Source organism: Pongo abelii, chromosome 6 (assembly GCF_028885655.2).
Source record: "Pongo abelii isolate AG06213 chromosome 6, NHGRI_mPonAbe1-v2.0_pri, whole genome shotgun sequence".
In the NCBI taxonomy this organism is placed as follows: Eukaryota; Metazoa; Chordata; class Mammalia; order Primates; family Hominidae; genus Pongo; species Pongo abelii.
In genome coordinates, this window is record NC_071991.2 from 9,642,046 (window position 1) to 9,665,682 (window position 23,637).

The 23,637-nt window shown below is 41.0% G+C and overlaps 1 protein-coding gene across 3 annotated transcripts in view; it reads right to left on the bottom strand.

The window, feature by feature from the left end:
* Nucleotides 1–435: 435 nt before the first annotated feature.
* Nucleotides 436–23,637, bottom strand: part of TRIM4 (tripartite motif containing 4) — a 29,696-nt gene continuing 6,494 nt past the window's right edge. For 2 of the 3 annotated variants that reach the window (XM_024250318.3, XM_054560228.2), the window contains 5 exons: nucleotides 20,062–20,157; nucleotides 19,048–19,278; nucleotides 14,046–14,068; nucleotides 13,687–13,784; nucleotides 436–2,308 (listed from right to left, as the gene is read on the bottom strand). In XM_024250318.3, coding sequence (XP_024106086.1) covers nucleotides 1,725–2,308; nucleotides 13,687–13,784; nucleotides 14,046–14,068; nucleotides 19,048–19,278; nucleotides 20,062–20,157 — 1,032 coding nt within the window. In that variant the 3' untranslated portion in view covers nucleotides 436–1,724. Of the gene's footprint in view, nucleotides 2,309–10,986; nucleotides 12,643–13,686; nucleotides 13,785–14,045; nucleotides 14,069–19,047; nucleotides 19,279–20,061; nucleotides 20,158–23,637 lie in introns of those variants that run through there. The other variant, XM_024250319.3, reaches the window with a different exon arrangement.

Consider the following 23,637-nt stretch of genomic DNA (forward strand, 5'->3'; position numbering starts at 1 on the left):
AAGACATGGAATCAACCTAAATGCCCATCAACAGTAGACTGGATAAAGAAAATGTAGTACATATACACCATGGAATACTATGCAGCCATAAAAAAAGAATGAGATCATGTCTTTGCAGCAACATGGATGGAGCTGGAGGCTGTTATCCTAAGTAAACCAACATATGAACAGAAAACCAAACATCACATGTTCTCACTTATAAGGGGGAGCTAAACATTGAGTACCCATGGACACGAAAAAGGGAACAACAGACACCAGGGACTACTTGAGGGTAGAGATGGAGGAGGGTGGGGTATCAAAAAAGTACCTATTGGGTACCTGGGTAATGAAATAATATGTACACCAAACCCCTGTGACATGTAATTGATCTATAGAACAAACCTGCACGTGTTCCCCTTAAACTAAAATATAAGTTAAAATAAAATCCTCGTTAAATCACTGCCTGAAAATCTTTATTGAAAATCTGGGAGAAAATATATTAAAATGTTAGTAGTGCATAACTTTAATTTTTATACTTTTTGCATCTTATAAACTTTCTACAATAAGTACACATGACTTATATAAAGAGAAAAGCAATCATTATTTTAAAAATAACTATCCAGTAACTACCACAATCTCCTGAGTCCAGACAATCTAGAGCAGAAGGGTAGATTGAGGAAAATATACACAGTATAAAAAAAAGTAACAAAATCAAAATCTGAAACAAAGATCAACATCCAATAAATGCTTCTGAATAAAGGGAGAGTAGCTAAGAACATGGGCTTTCATCTCAGACAAATCTGGATTTTAATCCCAACACTGCCATTTACCAGCTAGCCAATACTGAGCTAGTTACTCTAAAGAGCTCGGTTTTCTCATTTGTACAAATAGGATTTCACTTTCCAACTCACTGAGTTGTGATGAGAGTCATATGCAACAGCATATGAAGAGGCTAGCAAAAAGTATTTAACAAGCGTTCCAACATTCTCATGATGACATGAATAACCCTGTACATACAGTATAGCAACTTGATAAATACACAGCACAGTTAATAGCTGAGGGCAGAGTCATGGTTGGGAAGAGAAAGAGTACAACATGGGCAGAGTGAGGGGGGATTCCCACAATTTTCTAAGACAGAAAAGTGGGGGAATCAGTAGTTACTGGAAAGAATAGGCAATGCCTGACTGGATAGAAAAAGATTCTATGCCTTTGTCAAATTTCACAAAAGTGACATAAGCCTATACTGTGGGATGTTCACACTACGTCCCTTTAGTGCCAGTTAGGGTACTTCAGGCTGCAAGTAACCAAATACAACTAAAATTGTCTTATACAATAAAGGTGTAATTATCTCATATAACAAGAAGCTTGGCATGAAGGAAATTTCAACAATTTCACAACGGCAACAAAAACTGTGTTTCTTCTACCTTTCCACCATTCCTGTGTTCTCAGTTCCAATATGGCTGCTAACATCCATATGTCTTCCCCGCACATCTCTTTAAAAGCTACAAAAAGATTTCCCAAAATCACCTTGGAAAATTTCCTGTCCCATCTCCATTGGCCAGAACCACCTCCCATGGGACTGCCTCTTGTGAAGCACACAAAGGGCAGATACCAAACGGTTCCATTAGGGAGACTCAGAAGATGGACCATCCAGGATAGAGACATGAAGGGCAGAAGAGGGCCCAGGGATGTGTGTCCCTGAGCTGGACTACAGGGAAGTAGTTTTGGTCAGGGGAAGAAAAGCCTCATTTCCTATCAGTCACTGGTGGAATGACTAAAGATGCTAATGGACTCAACCAAAAAAATGGCCGGAGGCGTGAGACAGAAGAACAAGAAAAGGTGTGCAGGTGCACTCCGTCCACAGCGCTGTAGAAGGAGACATTCCCAGTCCCACGATCCAGGTAAACCCCCACTCGGTGGAGAGCTGGCTCTTGCTGGGTGGGAGTTCCAGGGAAGCCTATCAAGGGCCAATAGCCAGCAGCACTCCAATAAATCGCCCAGATGCCCTCATCTGGGGACATTTTTGAACGATCAGTAATTCCCATGACGTCCTCCCGACACACCCCAACGGCAACCTCCAGACTATCTCTACTCTCAACTTCCCAGTAATGTTTCCCTGAGGTGAAAACGTTTTTTCCCAGAACACAGGGTAAGTGCTGAAATCTCTCTACAAAAGCAGTCTTCTGAGGATTCCTCCATCCAGCAAAGTAGTTCCATGCTGAAGAAAACACTGGCCAAGAACTGGCTGATGCTGTATTTTTCACATATCTCCCTTCCTGGGAGAAGACGAGTTTGGGATGAGCTGTGTCTTCAGCTAGGTTTACAGCCACTGTGGAGAAAATGAAAGCTGAGATAAGTAGTGCAGCAGCTTATTATCAACCCTTCCCCAGAAATGCCCATCTTTTCCAGCATCAGTTTCATCTTTCTCCTCCTAACAAACACTCATGACTCCACTGCTGCCCAACTGATCCTCAGCCAGGCCTAGCAGGCCACAGCATGGCCTTTAGCAACCTGAAGTCCTCATTTCCCTTCTGCTCTAAAAGACTAAGCCCTAGACCAGGTGCAGTGATTCATGCCTGTAATCCCAGCACTTTGGGAGGCTGAGGCGGGGAGATCACTTGAGGTCACGAGAGTGAGACCAGCCTGGCCAACATGGCGAAACCCCGTCTCTACTGAAAATACCAAAAAAAAAAAAAAACTGGCCCAGCATGATGGTGGGCACCTGTAATCCCAGCTACTCAGGAGGCTGAGGCAGAAGAATCACTTGAACCCAGGAGGCAGAGGTTGTAGTGACCCAAGATCCTGCACTCCAGCCCGGGCGACAGAGCAAGATACTATCTTTTTTTTTTTTTTTTTTTATTATACTTTAGGTTTTATGGTACATGTGCGCAATGTGCAGGTTGATAGACTGGATTAAGAAAATGTGGCACATATACACCATGGAATACTATGCAGCCATAAAAAAAGATACTATCTTTAAAACAACAAAAAAAAAAACACTAACCTCTAGAAACTGGGGATCTAATTATTTCATGCCCCAAGTTTTCACAATCAGCCTAAAATTTGGAGAGATAGTAACAAATTCTCACGTTGAATCAAAACTAGAACCAAGGCTGCCGACTAGCTGGTTCTTTGGCTAGATACACACAGGTGTCACACAGGATGGAATAATGAGGTCTCTTTTCACGGGTTCCAGTTGTTTATGGGGCATCTCCACAAATCTCCCCACAGATCATTCAAAACTGAACTAATTATCTTACTTACACCCCCTTCTATACTCTCGGGACTAATCCACTTCATACGTAGACATCTTGCCTTCTATGTTCTCTAAGGTGTCAGAGTCCCCTCCACCTGAACACTCATGCTTTGAAATCTTTATTTTTGACTCTTTTTCCTCTAACCTTCAATAGCTAGTTAGTCACCAAGTCCTACCAATTCTACCTCTGAAATTTGTCACTCAGGTTCTTTTCCTCCCCTCCACTCCCATTGCCACTGACTTTACTCCAATCTCCAGCGTCACTCAATGTGTTAATAACGTCCTCTCTGGCCTCCCTGACTCCAAATTCCCTTCCCTCTAACTCTCCATGTCTCTTGAGTTTGAGGACTTTTTTAAAAAAAAAATCAGGAATGTATGCTAGAGTTTGACAAATGCTTTTCCTGCTTCAACTGAGACAATCACATGGTTTTCCTTTTTTTTTTTTTTACTTTAATGATATAAATTACATCGATTTTCAAATATTAAACCAACTATGCTCTTCTGGGATAAATCTCATATATTGTGATTATTATACATTATCATTTTTGTATACCAAAGGATATATAAAATGGTTGTGATTATTACATATTATGCTTTTAATATATTGTTGGATTCAATTTGCTAAAGTTTTCTGAGAATTTAGGTATCTATGTTCATGAGAGACATTGATCTATAATTCTTTTCTCTTGTGACGTCTTTGTCTGATTTTGGCATCATGGTAATACAGGCCTCACAGAAAGAATTGGGAAATATTCCCTCTTCATCAATTTTCAATAAGATTTCTTGAAGAATTGGCATTTATTTCTTAAATGTTTGGTGAAATGTTTCACTGAGAAAGTCATCTGGGGGCCAGGCGCAGTGGCTCACGCCTGTAATCCCAATGCTTTGGGAGGCCAAGGCAGTGGATTACGAGGTCAGGAGTTCAAGACCAGCCTGACCAACATGGTGAAACCCCGTCTCTACTAAAAAAAAACACAAAAATTAGCCAGGCATGGTGGCACACACCTGCAGTACCAGCTACTCGGGAGGCTGAGGCAGGAGAATCACTTGAACCTGGGAGGTGGAAGTTGCAGTAAGCTGAGATTGCACCACTGCACCCCAGCCTAGGCGACAGACCAAGACTCTGTCCCAAAAAAAAAAAAAAAAAAAGAAAAAAGAAAAGAAACAAAATGAAAGCCATTTGGAAGGTTTCTAATAGCAATTTCTTTCACAGAAATAAGATTATTCCAGTTATCTCTATCTTCATGTCAGCTTTTGTAATTTGTATCTTTTAAGGACTTCATCCATTTCATCTATATTGTCAAGTTCATTGGCAAAAAGTTGCTCTTAATATTATAGTACCCTTTTAATATCTGTAGAATCTGTAATGATGTCACCTTTCTCATTCCTGACATTAGTAATGTGTGTGTGTGTTTTTTTTTCTGATCATTTTGATTAAAGGTGTGTCAATTTTACTGAAATTCTCAAAGGACCAGCTTTTGGTTTCATTGGTTTCTGTTGGCTTTCTGTATTTCATTGTAATGACTTCTGCTCTGATTTTTATTTCCATTCTTCTGTTTACTTTGGGCTTTACTTGCTCCTCTTTCTCTAGTGTCCTAAGGTGGAAGCTGAGTCAGTGATTTGAGAAGTTTCTTCTTTACAATATAGCACTATACACTTTTCTTTAAGTACTGCTTTAGGTGCATCCCACGAATTCTGGTATGTTGTCTTTTCCTTTTCATTCCATTCAAACTACTTCCTAATTTGTCTTTTGATTTCTTCTTTAATTCAAGGGTTACTAAAAAGTCTATTATTTAGATTATTGATATTTAGGGGGGGTTCCAAGGATATTTTGATACTGATTTCTAGCAATTCCATTGTGATCAGAGAACATACTCTGAATGATCTGAATCCTTTCAATTTGACACTTGCTTTACAGCCAGCTTAGTCTATCTTGGAAAATGTTTCACATACACTGAAAAAAATATGTAGTATATAGCTGTTGGGTAGACTGTTCCATAAATAATGGGATCAAGTTGATTGATAATGTTATTCAAGTCTACTATATTCCTGCTGATTTATTGCCTAATTATTCCAAAAATTATTAAAAGGTATTTAAAACTCCAAACGTAATTGTGAATTTGTCTGTTTCTTCTTGCAGCTCTATTAGTTTTTGCTTAATATGTTTGAAGCACTGTTAAGTGCAGAAATGTTTAGAACTTACATTCTCTTGACGAACTGACCACTTCATCATTCGGATATAACATTCTTTATCTCTGGTAATATCCTTTGCTCAGAAATCTACTTTGATACTAATATACCCACTCCAGATCTATTAACATATCTTTTTCCATTCTTTTGCTTTAAACATATATGGTTCTTCATATTTAATGTGTTTCTTTTCCAGTAAAAAATCGGGTCTTGTTTTTTTTTTAGCCAATCCAACCAACTTCTGCCTTTTGATTAGCGCATGCAGACCAGTTATAGTTAATGTGATTATTAGTATGATTAGATTTGTGTCTATTATTTTGCTGTTTTCTATTCGTCCTATATGTTCTTTTCTTTTCTGCCTTATTTTTTATTAATTTTTTTATAATTCCACTTTATTTCCTTATATTGATTAGCTACAACTCTTTTATTTTAGTGGTTTGTTTATAGTATCGTATGGCAGATGCACCTGACAGCAATAACTCAAGCATACCCTAAGAATGACCCTATGGTCCAAGCAGAATGTGCGTTCAGACTTCCAAGCTAAGAAATGCGGGAGTGGCCAACCCAGAGATCTGCTCCTTATCTAGGAAGGACATCTGAACATCTGAACCTCTGGCCCATTCTTGGAATGCAGGCTGTACAGAGGATCAAGGCCCTTTGATTCGGGTTAAATGGAGGTTGTTAGGAGGAGGCTGCTAAGTGAAAATGCTATATAATCTGCATGCTTTTTACAAACAGTAGCAACTGGTTTTCGTGTCAAGCCCACTGCTCCTGGAACACCCAGCATATAAGTCCTCAATAAATCCTATGTCTCATTCACTGGCTCCAGGTTTCTTCCACCTCTCAGACACAGTGCCATCTGTACTGAAATCAATAGGGGTCTAGCACAACATTAGCCCAGCAGGAGGTTGGAGAAAATTCCACGAGTGCCAAGACAATGGGATCAGGTGAGAATCCACGGGGGAAATCCTGGGCTGGCTGTCCACATGTATGTGGGGCCTGATAGCCACTATCCTTGATGGGTGGGGCCCACCAGGTGAGTATGGGGATACCCCCAAAATGCCAAAAGGCCTGGAAGAACTGCTGCAGGGGGTGGATCCAACTAAGGGAAAGTCAAATGCCCAAGCTGTGGCAGCTGCAGTTGACTGGCCACTCCTGACTGTGCTTAGAGCAGCTCCCAAGGCTGAGCTTGTGGCACAGGCAAGGGTGATCAGTGACAAGATGAGCTGCAACTAGGGAGATATTAGCTCAGGCTAATTTCTGTCCCACCTGTGGGAACAGGATGACAAAATGGAGACACTGGTTTGTTGAGTAGCCTGTTTGAAGGGTCACTAACTGCCACATCGAGTTAGGACTATCATGACTAAATTGTCCTGGAACCCTAAGTCCTGGGACCCCGCGAAGAGATCTAGTGGCGAGGAGGATGAGGACTGGGATGAGTCCATAGAGGTTCCCATCCTCTCAGCATGTCTGATGGTCACCATCAAGATAAAAGAAGACCAACCACACCCACAGAGGGTAGCAAGACTTGCCTCCACCGGAAAGAAGGCAGACCACCACAATGCAGGATTATACCGCTGTGGAAATGGTGAAGCTGGGAAGTAAGTTCAGACAGAGTGGGAGAGAGTCGATCCCACCCTCCCTGGGATTTTACACTCTCTCAGTTAGTAGAAATGGATTTTGAATGTTCCCGACGCAGATAATGATAAATGTTTGCAGTGATGAATATACTAATTACCCTGATTTTATCATTACGCATTGTATAGATGTATTGAAACATCACACTGTACCTCATAAATATGTACAATTATTATGTAGCAACTAAAAAAAAGAACAAAAGATTTCTCAAGTCGGTTCTTGCATTCCATGGGTGAAGGTCCTAGAAAAGAATATACAGGTCACACCTATTTTACATCCTACTCCCCAACCCCCTGTATTTCCAAAATAATGAATCCCAGTCTTCCTTGTGCAAGGGGACAATCATCCTCTTATGGAACATTATAATACCCCCCACTGTCTTACTCTGGCCACTTGCAAAGAATTGCAGAGGGCTCAATCCACTTGGTATTATAAACCAGGCGCCAGGCCACTGCCAGGGGTGGTGCTCTCAGAATGACACAACTTCCTGTGTCTTACTAAATGGCTTCCCCTTTCTTGTACCCACTAAACATCTCACCTGTTGCCCACAGATGGGGTGCAGCAAACCGCTTCACCAACTGGGTGCACATGGTGATCTCTTTCCAGAACACAACAGACTATTGGGTCTGCAGAGAGTTGCCCCTCTCCTCCACAATGGGCCCGCCATGGGGCATCCATGCTGCTAACTTGAGTACCTGGAGCCATGTCTATACTTGGCATGATGAGTCTCACCCACTTCCCTTCAGCACCACCACCACATTATGCAGTGAGTTTCCCACCATCAATGAGACAAGATGACATATTTTCCACCTAGTATGGGAGCAGGTTAGTGCTACCCCAGCTGTGGGGTATTCTGTACACGATGGACAAGGGTGAGTGACAAGAGTGCAGATACAGGTAGTAAGTCAGGCACCCTTATGTACTGAAAGGCATGATAATATCATGTCACAAGCTAAAACCATAATATAGGGTGGCTACCCCCACAGCAATGCAACCAATCCCCTCAAATAGCCAATAATATGTGGCTAGGGTGGCACAGTGACTGTCTCCACGTGGTGGCCCTTGGGGATGGCTACAGGTAGACGGCAACCACAGCTGGCCTTACTTACCTTAAAATTGGGCTGGTAGATGCACCTGGGGTCGTCAGACACATTCTGTCCCATTGAGACACCATTCCTACTAACTGGGAGAGTGTAAAAGCCAGGCACTTCCAGAAGTGCGCATTCTGGTGGTTCTACCCCTTGGCCATTTTTGCCCCCAAGTGGCAACAACAAACACAGAGCTGCAAGTTGGAGACCTTGCTAAACATATGGCTGCAGCCTTCAAGGATACCTGTGCCATGCCATTACTCTTCTCACTGGGCAACTGTGTAAAATCGCATGGCCCTGCATATCTTAACTGCTGCCCTGGGTGGAAGTTGCACATTAATTAAAACCAAATGTTGTGTATATATCCCTATTACTCTCACATTATAACCGGGGCTATGTGAACCCTAGAAACCCTTATTTCAGCTAAAAATTCTCTTATCAACTTCCAAGTGCTTAGAAAAGCTTTCTGTATAGCAGCATGATTTATAGTCCTTTGGGTATATACCCAGTAATGGGATGGCTGGGTCAAATGGAATTTCTAGTTCTAGATCCCTGAGGAATCGCCACGCTGACTTCCACAATGGTTGAACTAGTTTACAGTCCCACCAACAGTGTAAAAGTGTTCCTATTTCTCCACATCCTCTCCAGCACCTGTTGTTTCCTGACTTTTTAATGATTGCCATTCTAACTGGTGTGAGATGGTATCTCGTTGTGGTTTTGATTTGCATTTCTCTGATGGCCAGTGATGTTTATTGTGGCATTATTCACAATAGCAAAGACTTGGAACCAACCCAAATGTCCAACAATGATAGACTGGATTAAGAAAATGTGGCACATATACACCATGGAATACTATGCAGCCATAAAAAATATGAGTTCATGTCCTTTGTAGGGACACGGATGAAATTGGAAACCATCATTCTCAGTAAACTATCACAAGAACAAAAAACCAAACACCGCATATTCTCACTCATAGGTGGGAACTGAACAATGAGAACACATGGACACAGGAAGGGGAACATCACACTCTGGGGACTGTTGTGGGGTGGGGGGAGGGGGGAGGGATAGCATTGGGAGATATACCTAATGCTAGATGACGAGTTAGTGGGTGCAGCGCACCAGCATGGCACATGTATACATATGTTAACTAACCTGCACATTGCGCACATGTACCATAAAACCTAAAGTATAATAATAATAAAGAAAGAAAGAAAAGCTTTCTGTAGAGTATGATTGCTACTATGCTTGTCATTGTCTTTTGTTGCTGTAGTTTCTAATGCTGCTGCAGCATCTGGCAGCAATGTTCCTGCACATACCTTGCCCCAGGGAAGTTGCAGAGAATGACGTGATAAGAATGTGGGGGCCATTCGAGGGTATGCTGGACTGCAGTGTACGGCAGACACACCTGACAGCAATAACTCCAGCACACCCTGAGAATAACCCTATGGTCTAAGAAGACTGTGTATTCAGAGTTCTGAGCTAAAGAATCCAGGACTGGCCAACCCAGAAATGCACTCCTTATCTATAAAGGCCATGTGAACTCCTGGTCCATTCCTTGGAATGCAGGCAATACAGGGAATCGAGGCCCTTTCTTTTGGGTTAAATGGAAGGTCCCAGGTGGAGATTGCTAAATGAAAATGCTATATATAACCTGCATGCTTTTTACAAATAGCAGTGGTTTGCTTTCGTGTCCAGCCGGCCATTCCTGGACTGCCCTGCATGTAGGTCTTCAATAAACCCCGTGTCTCATTCACTATTCCAGATCTCCTCTTCGGCCTTTCAGACATGGTGCCATCCTTAATGAAGTCAGTAGGGGACTAGCACAAGTATACACCTTTGTATTAGTCTCCCTTCAAGCGATATGACACCACTTCACACATGAGAACTGTATCATAGTATACTTTCATCTCTCCTCTCCCAACCTTCACACTACCGTCATGCATCTTACTTTTAAATATGTTATACGCTCCAAAATACACCATATTTTGTCTGCTGAAATAGTCAATTATTATTAGGGTTCTCCAAAGGAACAGAATCAAAAGGATATATATGTCTGTGTGTGTCTGTGTACGGTGGGTGGGTGTGTGTGTGCACACATGCATGCGTGCACCTGTGAGTTTTCTGGGTTTTCTTTTGAGATGGGGTCTCGCTGTCACCCAGGCTGGAGTGCGGTGGTGCAATCACAGCTCACTGCAGCCTCAACCTCCTGGGCTTAAGCCATCCTCCCGCTGTGGCCTCCCAAGTAACTGGGACTACAGGCACATACCAGCACACTAATTATTTTATTTTTTGTAGAGACAGGGTCTCACTATGTTGCCCAGGCTGGCCTCGAACTCCTAGCCTCAAGCAATCCTCCTAACTCAGCCTCCCAAAGCACTGGGATTACAGATGTGAGCCACTGCACCCAGCCAGTGTATGAGATTTAATATAAGGAAATGGCTTGTGTGATTATTGCTGCTGACAAGTCCAAATCTGCTGTGTGAGTTGGCAGGCTCAAGACCCAGAGAGAGCCAGTGTTCTAGTCTGAAGGCCATTAGGCAGGAAGAGCCAATGCTGCAGTGAAGGCCAAGGCAGTACGCTGTAGTAATCCATCAGAAAGGTCAAGCCTTTCTTTCCTATTCAAGCCTTCAACTGATTAGATGAGGCCCGCCCACATTATGAAGGGCAGTCTACACAGGCCTACTGACTTAAATGTTAATCTTACCCAAAATCACCCTCATAAAAACACCCAAAATAATTTTTGACCAATACCTGGGCACTCTGTGGCCCAGTCAAGTTGATGTATAAACTTACCATCGCAATTCCTTTTTAAAGGAATAAATAATGACAATAATATATATTTATTCATGTCATTACCATTTCTGGTGCTCTTTTATTCCTTTGTGTAGAGAGATTTCCATCTGCCATTTTCCTTCTGTCTGAAGGACTTCCTTTAACATTTCTTGAAGTGTCTGCTGTAAACTCTTTTAAGCTTTAGTTTACCTCCAAACTTATTTATTTCACCTTTGTTTTTGAAGGATATTTTTTGCCAGTTCTAGAACTCTAGGTTAACAGTTTTTTTCTTTCAGGATTTTAAAGAGTTTGCTCACTTGCATTGTTTCCAATGAGAAGTGTAATTTCAACTTTGTCTTTGTTCCACTGCAAGTTAATTGTCCTCTCTCCTGGTTGCATTTAAGATTTTCTTTTTATCACTGGTTTCAAGCAAGTTATGATGAGCCTTGGTGTATTTTTCTTCATATTTCTCATACTCAGGGTTTGTTGAGCATCTTGGATCTGTGGACTTAGTATTTATTATATTCAGAAAATCTTTGGCCATTATGTCTTCAAGTATTTTTCCTATTCCATCTCCATCCCCACTCCTCTCTTTCAGGGACGCCAATCACCATAGATAATAAGGCTGCATAAAGTTGTCCCACAGGTCACTGATGCGCTTTGTGTTTTGTAAATTGTTTTATTCTGTGTATGTTTCATTTTTTTGTAGTTTCCATTGCTCTGTCTTCAAGTTCACCAATTTTTTCTTTTGTAATATTTAATCAACTATTAATCCCATCCAGTGCATTCTTCACCTTAATCACCACATTTTTCATCTTTAAAACTTTGATCTGGTCTCTATATACCTCTTTACAGAATACACTCATAATAAATGTTTTAAAGTCCTTCCATGCTTATTCTAACATCTGTGTCAATTCTAGGTCAGTTTCAGTTGATTATTTTCCTCCATTATGGGTCACTGCTTTCCTGTCTTTTTGCATGCATGATATTTGACTGGATGCCAGACATTGTGAATTTATATTGTTAGGTGCTCTTTTTTTGTTTATTTCTACCAATTTTCTAGGGCTTTATCCTGGGATGCAGTTAAGTTACTTGGAAAGAGTTTGACCCCTTTGGGTCTTGCTTTCATGATTTGTAAGGTGGGTGTGGAGCAGTACCCAGTAAAGGGCTAAATATTTTCTGCTAATGAGGCAAGATTTTCCTGAGTATGCTACTCAGTGCCTGTGAACTATGAGTTTTCTGGTGTGGCTGATAGGAACTGGCACTGTTCCTGGCCCTGTGTGAGCACCAGGAACCGTTCCCTCTAATCGTTTTAGAAGCTTCTATCTCCAGCCTTGAGTAGATTTTCACAGGCATGTGCTGATCAGAACTCTGCCAAACAACTAGGAAGCTCCTCCATAGATGGCGAGGGTTCTCTCTGTGTCCAGCTCTCTCCTCTCCAGGATACTGCCCAGTACTTTGTGAACCCTCACTACTTTGTTCTCCGTGAACTCCCAGCTCTATTCCTCAACTCAGCAAGTCTCCCTGGCTCTACCTCAGTTACCTCAGCCTTACATGGTCTGGAAACTCCCTCAGGCAGAGGGTAGGGCAATCATAGGTTGACCTCATTTGTTTCACATTTCTCAGGAATCACCGTCCTTCACTGCCTGACGTCTGGTGTTTGAAAACTGTTGTTTCACACATTGTGCCTGTTTTGTTTTTGTGTTTTTATTTTAGTTGCTGCAGACAAGAAAACAACTCGTTTATTTACTCCGTTTTGGCTAGAAGTGAACATCTACAACATGGTTCTTTTTTGTTTGTTTGTTTTTTGAGACAGAGTCTCACTCTATCGCCCAGGCTGGGGTGCAGTGGATATAATCTCAGCTCACTGCAACCTCCACCTCCCAGGTTCACGCGATTCTCCTGTCTCAGCCTCCCGAGTAGCTGGGATTACAGGTGCACAGCACCAAGCTCAGCTAATTTTTGTATTTTAGTAGAGACAGGGTTTCACCATGTTGGCCAGGCTGGTCTCAAACTCCTGACCTCAAATGATCCGCCTGCCTCGACCTCCCAAAGTGCTGGGATTACAGACATGAGCCATCGTGCCCGGCCTACAACATGGTTCTTAATCAAACATGTGCACATGAGAATCGCCAGCACAGCTTCTGGAGCATGTACATGCCTTGGTACCTCCCTGGAGATCCAATGAGTTTATTTTCAGTCTGTCCTACACTCTTCTTCTCAACCTCAACCCCTACCTTTCCTCAAAATACACCTTGTTCTTTAGCCTCTTTGGATACCCACCCCTCCATTTTCTCCACATCTTAGCTCATGCTGCTGCCTCTGCTTGAAACAGTCATCCCCATTTTCCACCTGCCAAACTCCTACTAATCCCTCAAATCTCAAAACTGTCACCTCTGCTGTGAAAACTTTCCCATCTCACCCCCAACAGAGCCCTTCCTCTGGATTTCTGTAACATTTTATTCCTACCGCCAGCAAACACTGGCTCCTACTATACCACAGTGAGTGCTGTGTGTCTGTCTCTCCAATGTGCTTATGAACTCATGAAGAAGTGAACAGGTCTCTTTCTTTTTGTATCACTAGCACCTTCTAACAGTGTGTTAAATAAATGTTTCTTGAATGAAGTGTATACTCATTTATTAACCACCTTTCCTGACACTCTATTAGCTGCATGCTGTTTCCTCTTTCCTCTTCAGACTTCTCCCTTTATTCTCCTATTTGAAAGATTTCTAAGGAGCCCCAAGTCCTAGAAATTCTGCTCACCTTGGAATCGCTTTAGCATTTCCTTCATCAAGGGTATCTGGCACACTGTCTTCACCTTTACAGCTTCAAGGGAATAGTTCACATCCTGGATCTCACTCCTAAGAAGGTAGAGAAGACTGCTCTTAGGGGACAACTAGGGTAGCCAAGACCCCCACTCCCGGTCAAAGGTTCTTAGCCCAAAGTTCAGATGGCTTTTGTTCCCATTCCTCCTCGCAGAAGCAATCAGGAGACTTTTTCCTCAGACCCCCCCTTAGGGTGTGCCCAGACTGACCTATGGAGCCTAGGCCTTGTTTCCCCTCTGCTCAGCCTGTATCTTTACTATGCCACCCAGGTCCCCATAAGAGAACAGGAGTGCATACCTGGTCAACACTTCTTTTGGATTCTGTGAAAAGAAGGAAGACATAAGCAAGTTACGAACCTTCTCCTGGAGACCTGGAATACAACTGTGTGAGCAGGTATTTTCTGACGGTTGCTTTTGCTCATGTCACATATGATCTCCTGCTGCCAAAGCCAACAGATTGACAGAATCTGGTCCTTTCTTTCACGTGGCCCCTCTGCACTATTCGACAATGCTGCCTGCGCCCCTACTCTTTCTCCTTTGGCACCATGACATGAACTGGCTCCTGGCTTCCTGCCGGCCTCCCCAACTAATTTCAATCACAGAGCCTGCTCCTTTGCGCGCCTTTTGGTGCGTCCTCAGCAGCTCCAGCTTTGAGCTTCCACTCTTCTCCTTCCTGTTGTTTTACAACATTGCTTTTAAATTACAATCGCAAGGGATATTTTATCATGCCTAAGTCCAAAGAGATTTTCTACAGGTGAATTTTACTAAACTTTATGGAACTGAAAATACCCTAGTTATAACACAAAAGAGAAAAATAGAAATTTTCCCAACTGATTTTTCAGAGACTATTATAACCTTGTTCCTTAAGCCATGAAATGAAATAGTAGAAAAAAATTACAGACCCATTTTACTTAAAAACATAGATGTGAAAAGTCTAAGTAACATATCAGGTAACCAATGGCAACGTGTATTTAAAAAATACAGCTCCTCCAAAAACCTGTAACTCAGCCTAATCAAGAAAAAAATAGACAAATTCCAATAGGGGAGCATCCTACAAAATACCTGACCGGCACTCCTCAAAACTGTCAAGATCATCAAAAACCAGAAAAGTCTCAGAAAATGTCACAGCTAAGAGGCACCTAAGGAGAGACAATGACAACCAAATGAAATCTGGTATCCTGGGTGCGGTTCTAGAAAATAAAATGAACACTAGGTAAAAACTGAGGAAATGGAAATAAACTACAAACTCTAGTTAGTAAACTGTATCACTGGTTCATTAATTGTAAGAAATGAACCATATTAACACTAGATGTTGACAACAGGGGAAACTGGGTGAAGGGGTATGTGGGAACTCTGTCCCATCTTCTCAACTTTTTGGTAAATCTAAATTGTTCATTTTTTTAAAAAAAACTGGTTAATTACCACATGAAAAGTGCTCAATCTTACTAGTTATCAGGAAAATAGCTTTATCTAGATGGGTACAGTGGCTCATGCCTGTAATCCCAGCACTTTGGGAGGCTTAGGTGGGTGGATCACTTGAGGTCAGGAGTTCAAGACCAGCCTGGCCAACATGATGAAACCCCATCTCTACTAAAACTACAAAAATTAGACAGGCATGATGGCGGGTGTCTGTAATCCCAGCTACTCAGGAGGCTGAGTAACGAGAAATGCTTGAACCTGGGGGGCGAAGTTGTAGTAAGCCAAGATGGTGCCACTGCACTCCAGCCTGGTTTACAAAGCGAGACCCTGTCTAAAAAATAAAAAATTAAAATTAAAAAAAAAAAGAAAATAGCTTTATCAAGGAAAGGTGTATATACATATATATATATATATCCATATACCTTTAGGAAGAGGGAAGGGGTGCTGACTGAGGGCAGATGACATTTTGCACCTTTCAGGATGGCTAAAATTAAAGAACTGACAAATCTAAGTATTGGTGAGGATACAGAGCAACTGGAACTCATAACTTTACACACTGGTAACAATAGTGTAAACCGGAACAATCACTTTGTACCAGTTTGAAAATGGTTTCGATAAAGCTGAACACACATGTATGTCCTATGACCAGGAATTGTTCTCACAGGTATACAACTGATAGAAATGTATATAAATGTGCACCCAAAAAGATATGTTCACACATATTCCTGTTTTTATAATAACAATAGAAACAGAAATCATCCAAATTTCCCTCAAAAGAAAAATGAATAATATGCTTTGGTATATTAATATAATGGAATACAACAGTACTATACAGCAGGAACTACTGACATTTTGGGCTGGATAAGTCTTTGCTGGGAGCTGAAGGCAGGCATGTGCTGTGCATTACAAAATGTTGGCAGCATCCTACACACAAGAGATGCTGGTAGTAACCACCCTCCAGTTGTGACAACCAAAAATGTCTCTATATAATATCAGATTTTGCCTCGGAGGGAGCAAAATCACCCTGATTCAAAACACTGGTGTACAGCAATGAAAACAAATACCTACCGCATGGATTCATCTCACAAACGTAATGTTAGCAAAAGAAGCCAGTACAAAAGAGTGCGTCCTGAAAGATACTCACTCAAAAATAAGCGCAACGAGTGCCGGGCATGGTGGCTCAGGCCTGTAATTCCAGCACTTTGCAAAGCCAAGGCAGGCAGATCACTCAAGGTCAGGAGTTCAAGACCAGCCTGGCCAACATGGCAAAACCCCGTCTCTACCAAAAATACAAAAATTAGCCGGGTGTGGTGGCACACGCCTGTAATCCCAGCTACTTGGGAGGCTGAGCCCAGAGAATAGCTTGTACCCAGGAGGCAAAGGTTGCAGTGAGCCGAGATCGCTCCACTGCACTCCAGCCTCAGCCACACAGCAAGACTCCATCTCAAAAAAAAAAAGTAAAAAAAAATTAGAGTGTGAGAAGTCCAGAGGGAGGCTACCCTTTGAGGAGAAGGGAAGAGGTACTGATTGGGGACATGAGGAAGCTTATAGGATGCTATGTATGTTCTATTTTTTTGACTTGGATAGTAGTTACATGAATGGTCACTTTGTGATAATCTGTCAAGCTTATGATTTATACATTTCTCTCCAAGAGTGTCATACTTTTTTTTTAAAATAGAGACAAGATCTTGCTAAGTTGCCCAGGCTAGCGCAAACTCCTGAGCTCAAGAGATCCCCCCATCTCAGTTTCCCAAAGTGCTGGAATTACAGGCGTGAGCCACTGTATCCAGCCTTAAAATGTGTTTTAATGTTTATTTTATTATGACAATAAATATAACAATTTGTCAAAATCTGTGGAATACAGAGCAATAAAGGTAAAAGTATAACTTAAATTTACCAGCAAACAAAGGGGTAAATGTAAAGGAGCCAAGCATTCCAACTCAAGAAGTTGAGAAAAGAGCTAGAGAAGAAACCCAAGGACCAATTTAAAAAAAAACAGCTGGGGGCGGTGGCTCACACCTGTAATCCCCCAACACTTTGGGAGATCAAGGCGGGAAAATTACTTGAGCCCAGCAGCTTGAGGGTGCAGTGAGCCACGAGCACACCACTGCACTCCAGTCTGGGTGACAACAAGACCCTGTCTCAAAACCTAAATAAAATAAAAATAAAGATAAACAATAAAGAGCAGATATTAATGGTTTCACTGCAGCATTATTTGTAGTGGTAATGGTGTTGGAGGCAACCCAGGTAGCCATTACTGGAAAAAGAAACAGGTAAAATGTGGAAGATGTACATTAGAAGTGGGTCATAGGGTAAAAGTAAAGGAAATCAATTTTAAAAATGGGTAGGTAGATAGATAAGTACAGTAAGTTCTCTCAGGCTCTGAGATTCTATGTTCTAGTTTCATCTGTTTGTTTTGTTTTGTTTTGTTTTTTGGTATGGAGTCTCGCTCTGTCGCCCAGGTTGGAGTGCAGTGGCACAATCTCAGCTCACTGCAATCTCTGTCTCCCAGGTTCAAGCGATTCTCCTGCCTCAGCCTCCCAAGTAGCTGAGATTACAGGCATGTGCCACCACCCCCAGCTAATTTTTAGTAGAGACGGGGTTTCACCATGTTGGCCAGTCTGGTCTCAAACTCCTGACCTCAGGTGATCCGCCCACCTCAGCTTCCCAAAGTGTTGGGATTACAGGCGTGAGCCACTGCACCCGGCCCCAGTTTCATCTTTTTTAATCGTTTCCCTAACTTTGCATTTCTGTTTGCTGATATAATTTTTTGTAAACATTCTGCTGGCTCACATGTATCTTAGAGGTTTCAGATTCCAATTAGACGTTAAGCCTGTATTTTAAATGTGTTATTTCAGAGATTCTTTTATGACACATATTTGGATATGTACTTGCAACTGCATTGCTTAAGCATGTTGTAAAACTTTTACATAATTCTTGGAAGTCATTACATTTAATTTTAAATGTTAGGTTATATCTATCATATAAAACCTAGCTAGCAATTTCTTATTGATAATAACTACTGGGTGGGTCCAAGTTTCTGACTTCCTTAAGAGTAGAACAGAATGTTGTCTCCTGCTTATGAAAAAAAAATAGTAATGGTAGACAGAAAATGTTCTTGAGAACACCTTTTAGAGATCCTTTCATCTTCATTCACGTGATACGGAGGAAAGAGAGGTTCTGAGGCATCCGAGACTCAACATGAATTACTTCAGCAAAAAAAAACAAAGACAGTCACAAATGTAGGACCCTGTCCAAAAACTAAAAGAAGCTATAAGGACACTTTACCTACAGAGGATATAAAGGTAAAGATTAACCCAAAGGAGGGGCTTTTGATAACAAACTGGCCTAAAGACCCAAACTTAAGTGCTGAGTTAGAATTATAATCTTTTAAAGGTTGCTAGACATTTGGAAATTATTTAAATGAAAGTACCACTCAAAATATGGGGATAAGAACAAAGTTTTATCAAGCTGTGATTGTAATGATTAAAAATAAGCGAGAAAGTTAAGTGTCTCTTAATTGTTGATACAATTATGTACTTGGGAGTTTTATGCTTGCTTTGTTTTACTGTTTAATAATTATAAATGTACACATAAGATGAATGAAAAAATCTTATATGTGCTAAGTCTCAGATCCTAGATGAACTATGAGACCATGTGAACCAATTTATCTCCTATGACCTGAGCTCAGCATACCTACATTTCACATTAATTTCCTTTGGATGGTGAATCTTTGGCTTTTTAGTTATGTGACAGCACAGAACTAGCAAGAGATAAGACATGTCTATGAAACCCACTCACCAGGAAGGACATGCAGCTCTAAAGACAAGAGAGAGTTCAGTTAGTGAAGACGAGATCATCCCTGCCCGTAAGTGTCTCACCTGAAGCAGCCCCAGGGTGGAGGCCTGGCTCTTCTCCCCAACCTCTAAGATGAGCTTCTTCAATGAAGCGATCGTTTGATTGAGTTTTAACGTGTTCTCATTCAGCTTCTTCTTTGTCTCTTCTTCTTCTTTGTTCAATCTCTGAAGAAACAGGTCCTCTTCTTCAACCAGGAAGTTGTGCAGCTTTGAAAACTCCGTGCTGATTCTCATTCGCTGACTCTTTATCTTATCCTAAGGCCACATGAGATTTGCTCACTCCTTTTTCTGCCTGACCCCAGCTACTAAATTCCTTACACAATTCCCCAGTAATCCACAGTCAATCCTAATCTAACCCTCTTGAAAAGCTCCTGCCCACCCCCACTAAAATTTCCATTACTCCTTTATTTATACCTACTTGATAGCTCTGTACTAGTCATTATAGTATTCATTCATTCCTCCTAACATTTCAGTCTCTACTACTGACAAGTTTTAAGCTAAAACAAACTTTCACATCTACTACTTAGTTTAGCCTTCAGAACTCATTTAGTTTTGCTAAATCTTTAGGAGTGTGAGAGTGTGTGTGTGTGTGTGTGTGTGCGTGCGTGCGTGCGTGCGTGCGTGCGCGCGCGCGCGCGCGCGCGCATCCATTCATCTGTTTCTTTCCACAATGCCATGGGCCCAAACCGACTCTAACCTAGGGAGTATATTTAGGAAAAAGTAGGAAGGAGACGAGCGCTACCTTAAAGTAGAGACATGGGGATGAAGTATGCAGAACTCATTATCACCCAAAGCCACTAGCAGCAGGGACAGGTACTTCCTCTCCTATCCCCGTATCTACAAGGGGCCTGACAAATGAACAGACACCCAGAAAGCTCTTCTTTCAGTCACATGATATGGAGGAAACAGAGGTTCTGAGGCATCCAAGAGTCTACGTGAACTGCAAAACCCTATGACCAAAAGGACCTCAGAAGCAAGAAATGTCCCAGACCAAAAGGACCTCAGGAGCAAGAAATATCCAACCACTTCTGCCATTACCTTCCACTGTGTGGCGTTCTTCACTTCTACATCCTGTAAATGCATGACTTTCTTCATCTTGGCCACGAGATTACGCTGAGACTTAAGAAGTTTCTCCTGCCAGCAGAAACACACACAGGTAAGAAAACAGATCTCCAACCATCATCGTCTTCTTTTTTCTTTTTGTTTTCTGTGTGTTTTTTTTTTTTTTTTTTGAGACAAAGTCTCACTTTGTCACCCAGGTTAGACTGCAGTGGCCTGATCATGGCTCACTGCAGCCTCAGCCTCCCAAGCTCAAGTGATCCTCCCACCTCAGCCTCCCAAGTAGCTGGAACTACAGGCATGCTCCGTCAGGTCCAACTAATTTTTTTATGTTTCGTAGAGACAAAGTCTCCCTATGTTGCCCAGGCTGGTCTTGAACTCCTGAGCTCAACAGATCCTCCCACCTCAGCCTCCCAAAGTGCTGGGATTACAGGCATGAGCCACCAAGCCTGGCAACTTCATTTTTTAAGAGCTAAAAGTCACCTAATCAAAACAGAGAATGAGATTGAGAAAATACTGAAGACAGTCACAGGCCTATGATAAGAACTATTCTTGTCTGAAATCATCACAACAGTATATTGAGTTTTCCTGGTAAGTTAGCAAAAACTAAAAACTGTTAGATGATTAGCAAATATCTACTACTGGCAGGGAAAAGGCCTCTGGCACCACAGGAGATTAAAAAGGTGCCATTTTTTGATGGACAACTGGCAGGATTTAACAAAATTTTAAATGTGTATAATGCTACTTCTAATAATCTATGCAACAAAACACTAGCAAAAATAACCAGTATGTAAAGAAATGGTCACTATAGCATTATTCATTATCCACTAATTAGGAATTATTAAATAAATTATGTTATATTGATACTTTGCATCAATTTCAGGCAGCTGTCTATATATTTACATGAAATACACAATAAGTTGAAAGCAAGCCATAAGACAGTATGTGTTGTATAATTCTGTTTTGAAAAGAATAAACGTGTCTATGCGCATACGTGTTTATCTATGTGTGTGTATTTGTATGTGAAGGCAAGGGAAATCTGGAAGGATGTATACCCAAGTATTAACATTGGTGACTTCCAAGGAAAAAGAATCGCTTACAAATTTGGAGGTGGGGTACTAGAAATTTTATGCATTTTTGCTTTAATTTCTACAAGTGGCATATGCCATTTTTGTAATTTAAAAACCCGAGTAAGTTATTAAAAAATAAAGCAAGTCAATCAACATTGACAAATTGGGCTGAGGAGCAGCACCCGATAGTAAAATGTCAGCTGCGAGTGCAGAGATGGAAGCAGAAATGTTAGAGAAACACACAAGAGAAAAACCCACAGGAACTGATGATCAAATGGCTGCAGGAGGAAAGGGTCCAGATTTAGCCCCTGGTTGTGGTTTAAGTAACTGCAGGTTATTTATCAAATTAGAAAATATAGGAAGATGAGCAGTGTGTAAATGGGAGGAAGGAAAATAAATTTCACCTAAATAAATTGAGTCTGAGATGTCTGTGGGACATCCAAGTGGATATGTTAGCAATTAGAGTTGGGAAGGAGATCTATGCTGCAGAAGCAGATTTCGGGATTAAAGCACAGGTGGCAGTTGGAGCCCTGGGTGAGCATAAAATCATCCAGTAAGATTCTATAGAGTAAGAGGATCAAGGCTAGAACCGGCAACAACTACATTTAAGCAGTATGTAGAGAATAAAAATCCTGCAAAGAAGCTAAGGTGAGCAGTTGGTGAAAAACCAAGAGAGAATGGTTTCTCCTATGCCAAAGGAAGAGACCATTTACATTACAAAACTAGTGAATAGTGTCAAATGCTGGAGGGTGGCCTGGGACAACTTTCTGTAAGTCTCACTATATGTCAAAATAAAAAAAAAATAAAAACATTAAAATAAATTTAAAAAACTAAAAGAAAAAAAAGAAATGATTAGAACTAAAAAATAATCTGTACAACTTTTTAAATTCTTCCCTAGAAAACTAACAATTACTAATAGGTATAACTTTTCATCCAATCATTTACAAGTGACAATGGTTAAAATCAAGTTAAATAACTGACAAGGCTGATAACATCAAAGTTGGCAAGGGTATGGAGCAACTGGAACTCTTACACGACATCAGCAGGCGAATGAAATGCTACCACCATTTTGGAAGAAAGTTCGGTGTAAAACTAAACATACATTAATCCTAGGGTACAGCAATTCTACTCCTAGACCCAGGAAAAATGAAAACATGTACCCATAAATAGACCTGTACAAGAATATTCATCGCAGCTTTATTCACAATAGCTAGAAGCTGGAAACAGTCCAGGTATTCATTGACAGGAAGGTGGATAAATAATGGCAAAAACTGCAATTACATTTGCACCAACCTATACAAAATGGATGAATCTCAAAATCAATATGCTGAGCAAAAGGATCCTACATAAGAATACAGACAATGGAATTCCATTTATACGAAGTTCTGGAACAGGCAAAACCTAATTTGTGTTTGAAAAAAAATCAGAACAGTGGTTGCCCTGGTAGGGGAAGGGTGCAGAGAATAACCGGGAAAGGGCATGAAGGAATTCTCTGGATGGTAATATCCTTTATCTTGAGAAGGACATTTGTCAAAGCTCAGCAAATGTACAACTAAGATTTGTGTTTTTCATTGTATTAAATTTTACCTCAAAAAATACCATAGGCCAGGCACGGTGGCTCACACCTGTAACCCCAGCATTTTGGGAGGCCAAGGCAGGTGGATAGCTTGAGGCCAAGAGTTCGAGACAAGCCTGGGCAACATGGTGAAACCCTGTCTCTACTAAAATACAAAAGAAATAGCCAGGTGTGGTGGCACAAGCCTGTAATCCAGCTACTTGGGAGGCTGAGGCATGAGAATCGCTTGAACCCAGAGGCAAAGGTTTCAGTGAGCCGAGATCACACCACTGCACTCCAGCCTGGGTAACAGAATGAGACTGTACATATTTAAAAATATATATATACCATAAACAAATGTTAAATCTGATTAATGATATACATGCTAAAGTATTTTGTTTGCAATTGAATTTTAAAAGCATCAAAGGGAAATAAGAATTGATGTATTCAGAGAGAGACAGACAAATGGACAGCTATGTGATAAAAGAGTCAAATGTTAATGGTAGAATCTACATGTGGGTACACTGGTGTTATTACAAAATTCTTCCAACTTTGATGTACGCTTGAAATTTTCATGGTAAAATGAAATAGGAAAACAAAATTAAATTATAAAAGGGATTCATACAGTTCTGTTAAATGGCACAATACCATCTGTGCCATGATGTTTCCTAACATTATATCATCTATTTACTATCTCTAGTAGTTAACTTTAATAGGCATATAACCCTGCTACTCTCTCATGTAATTTCACTTCTTTATTCAATTATAACTGCTGCTTTGTGGTCACTGTCAAATTTGATGTATATGAGGTTTGTAATGAGATATATATTAGTTCCTTCAAACAGGACCAAGTTTTTTGAAAGTTTTCACTTTGCTTGATAATGAAAAAAATAATAATCTACTAAATAGAGATTTTCTATGCCTTAAAAA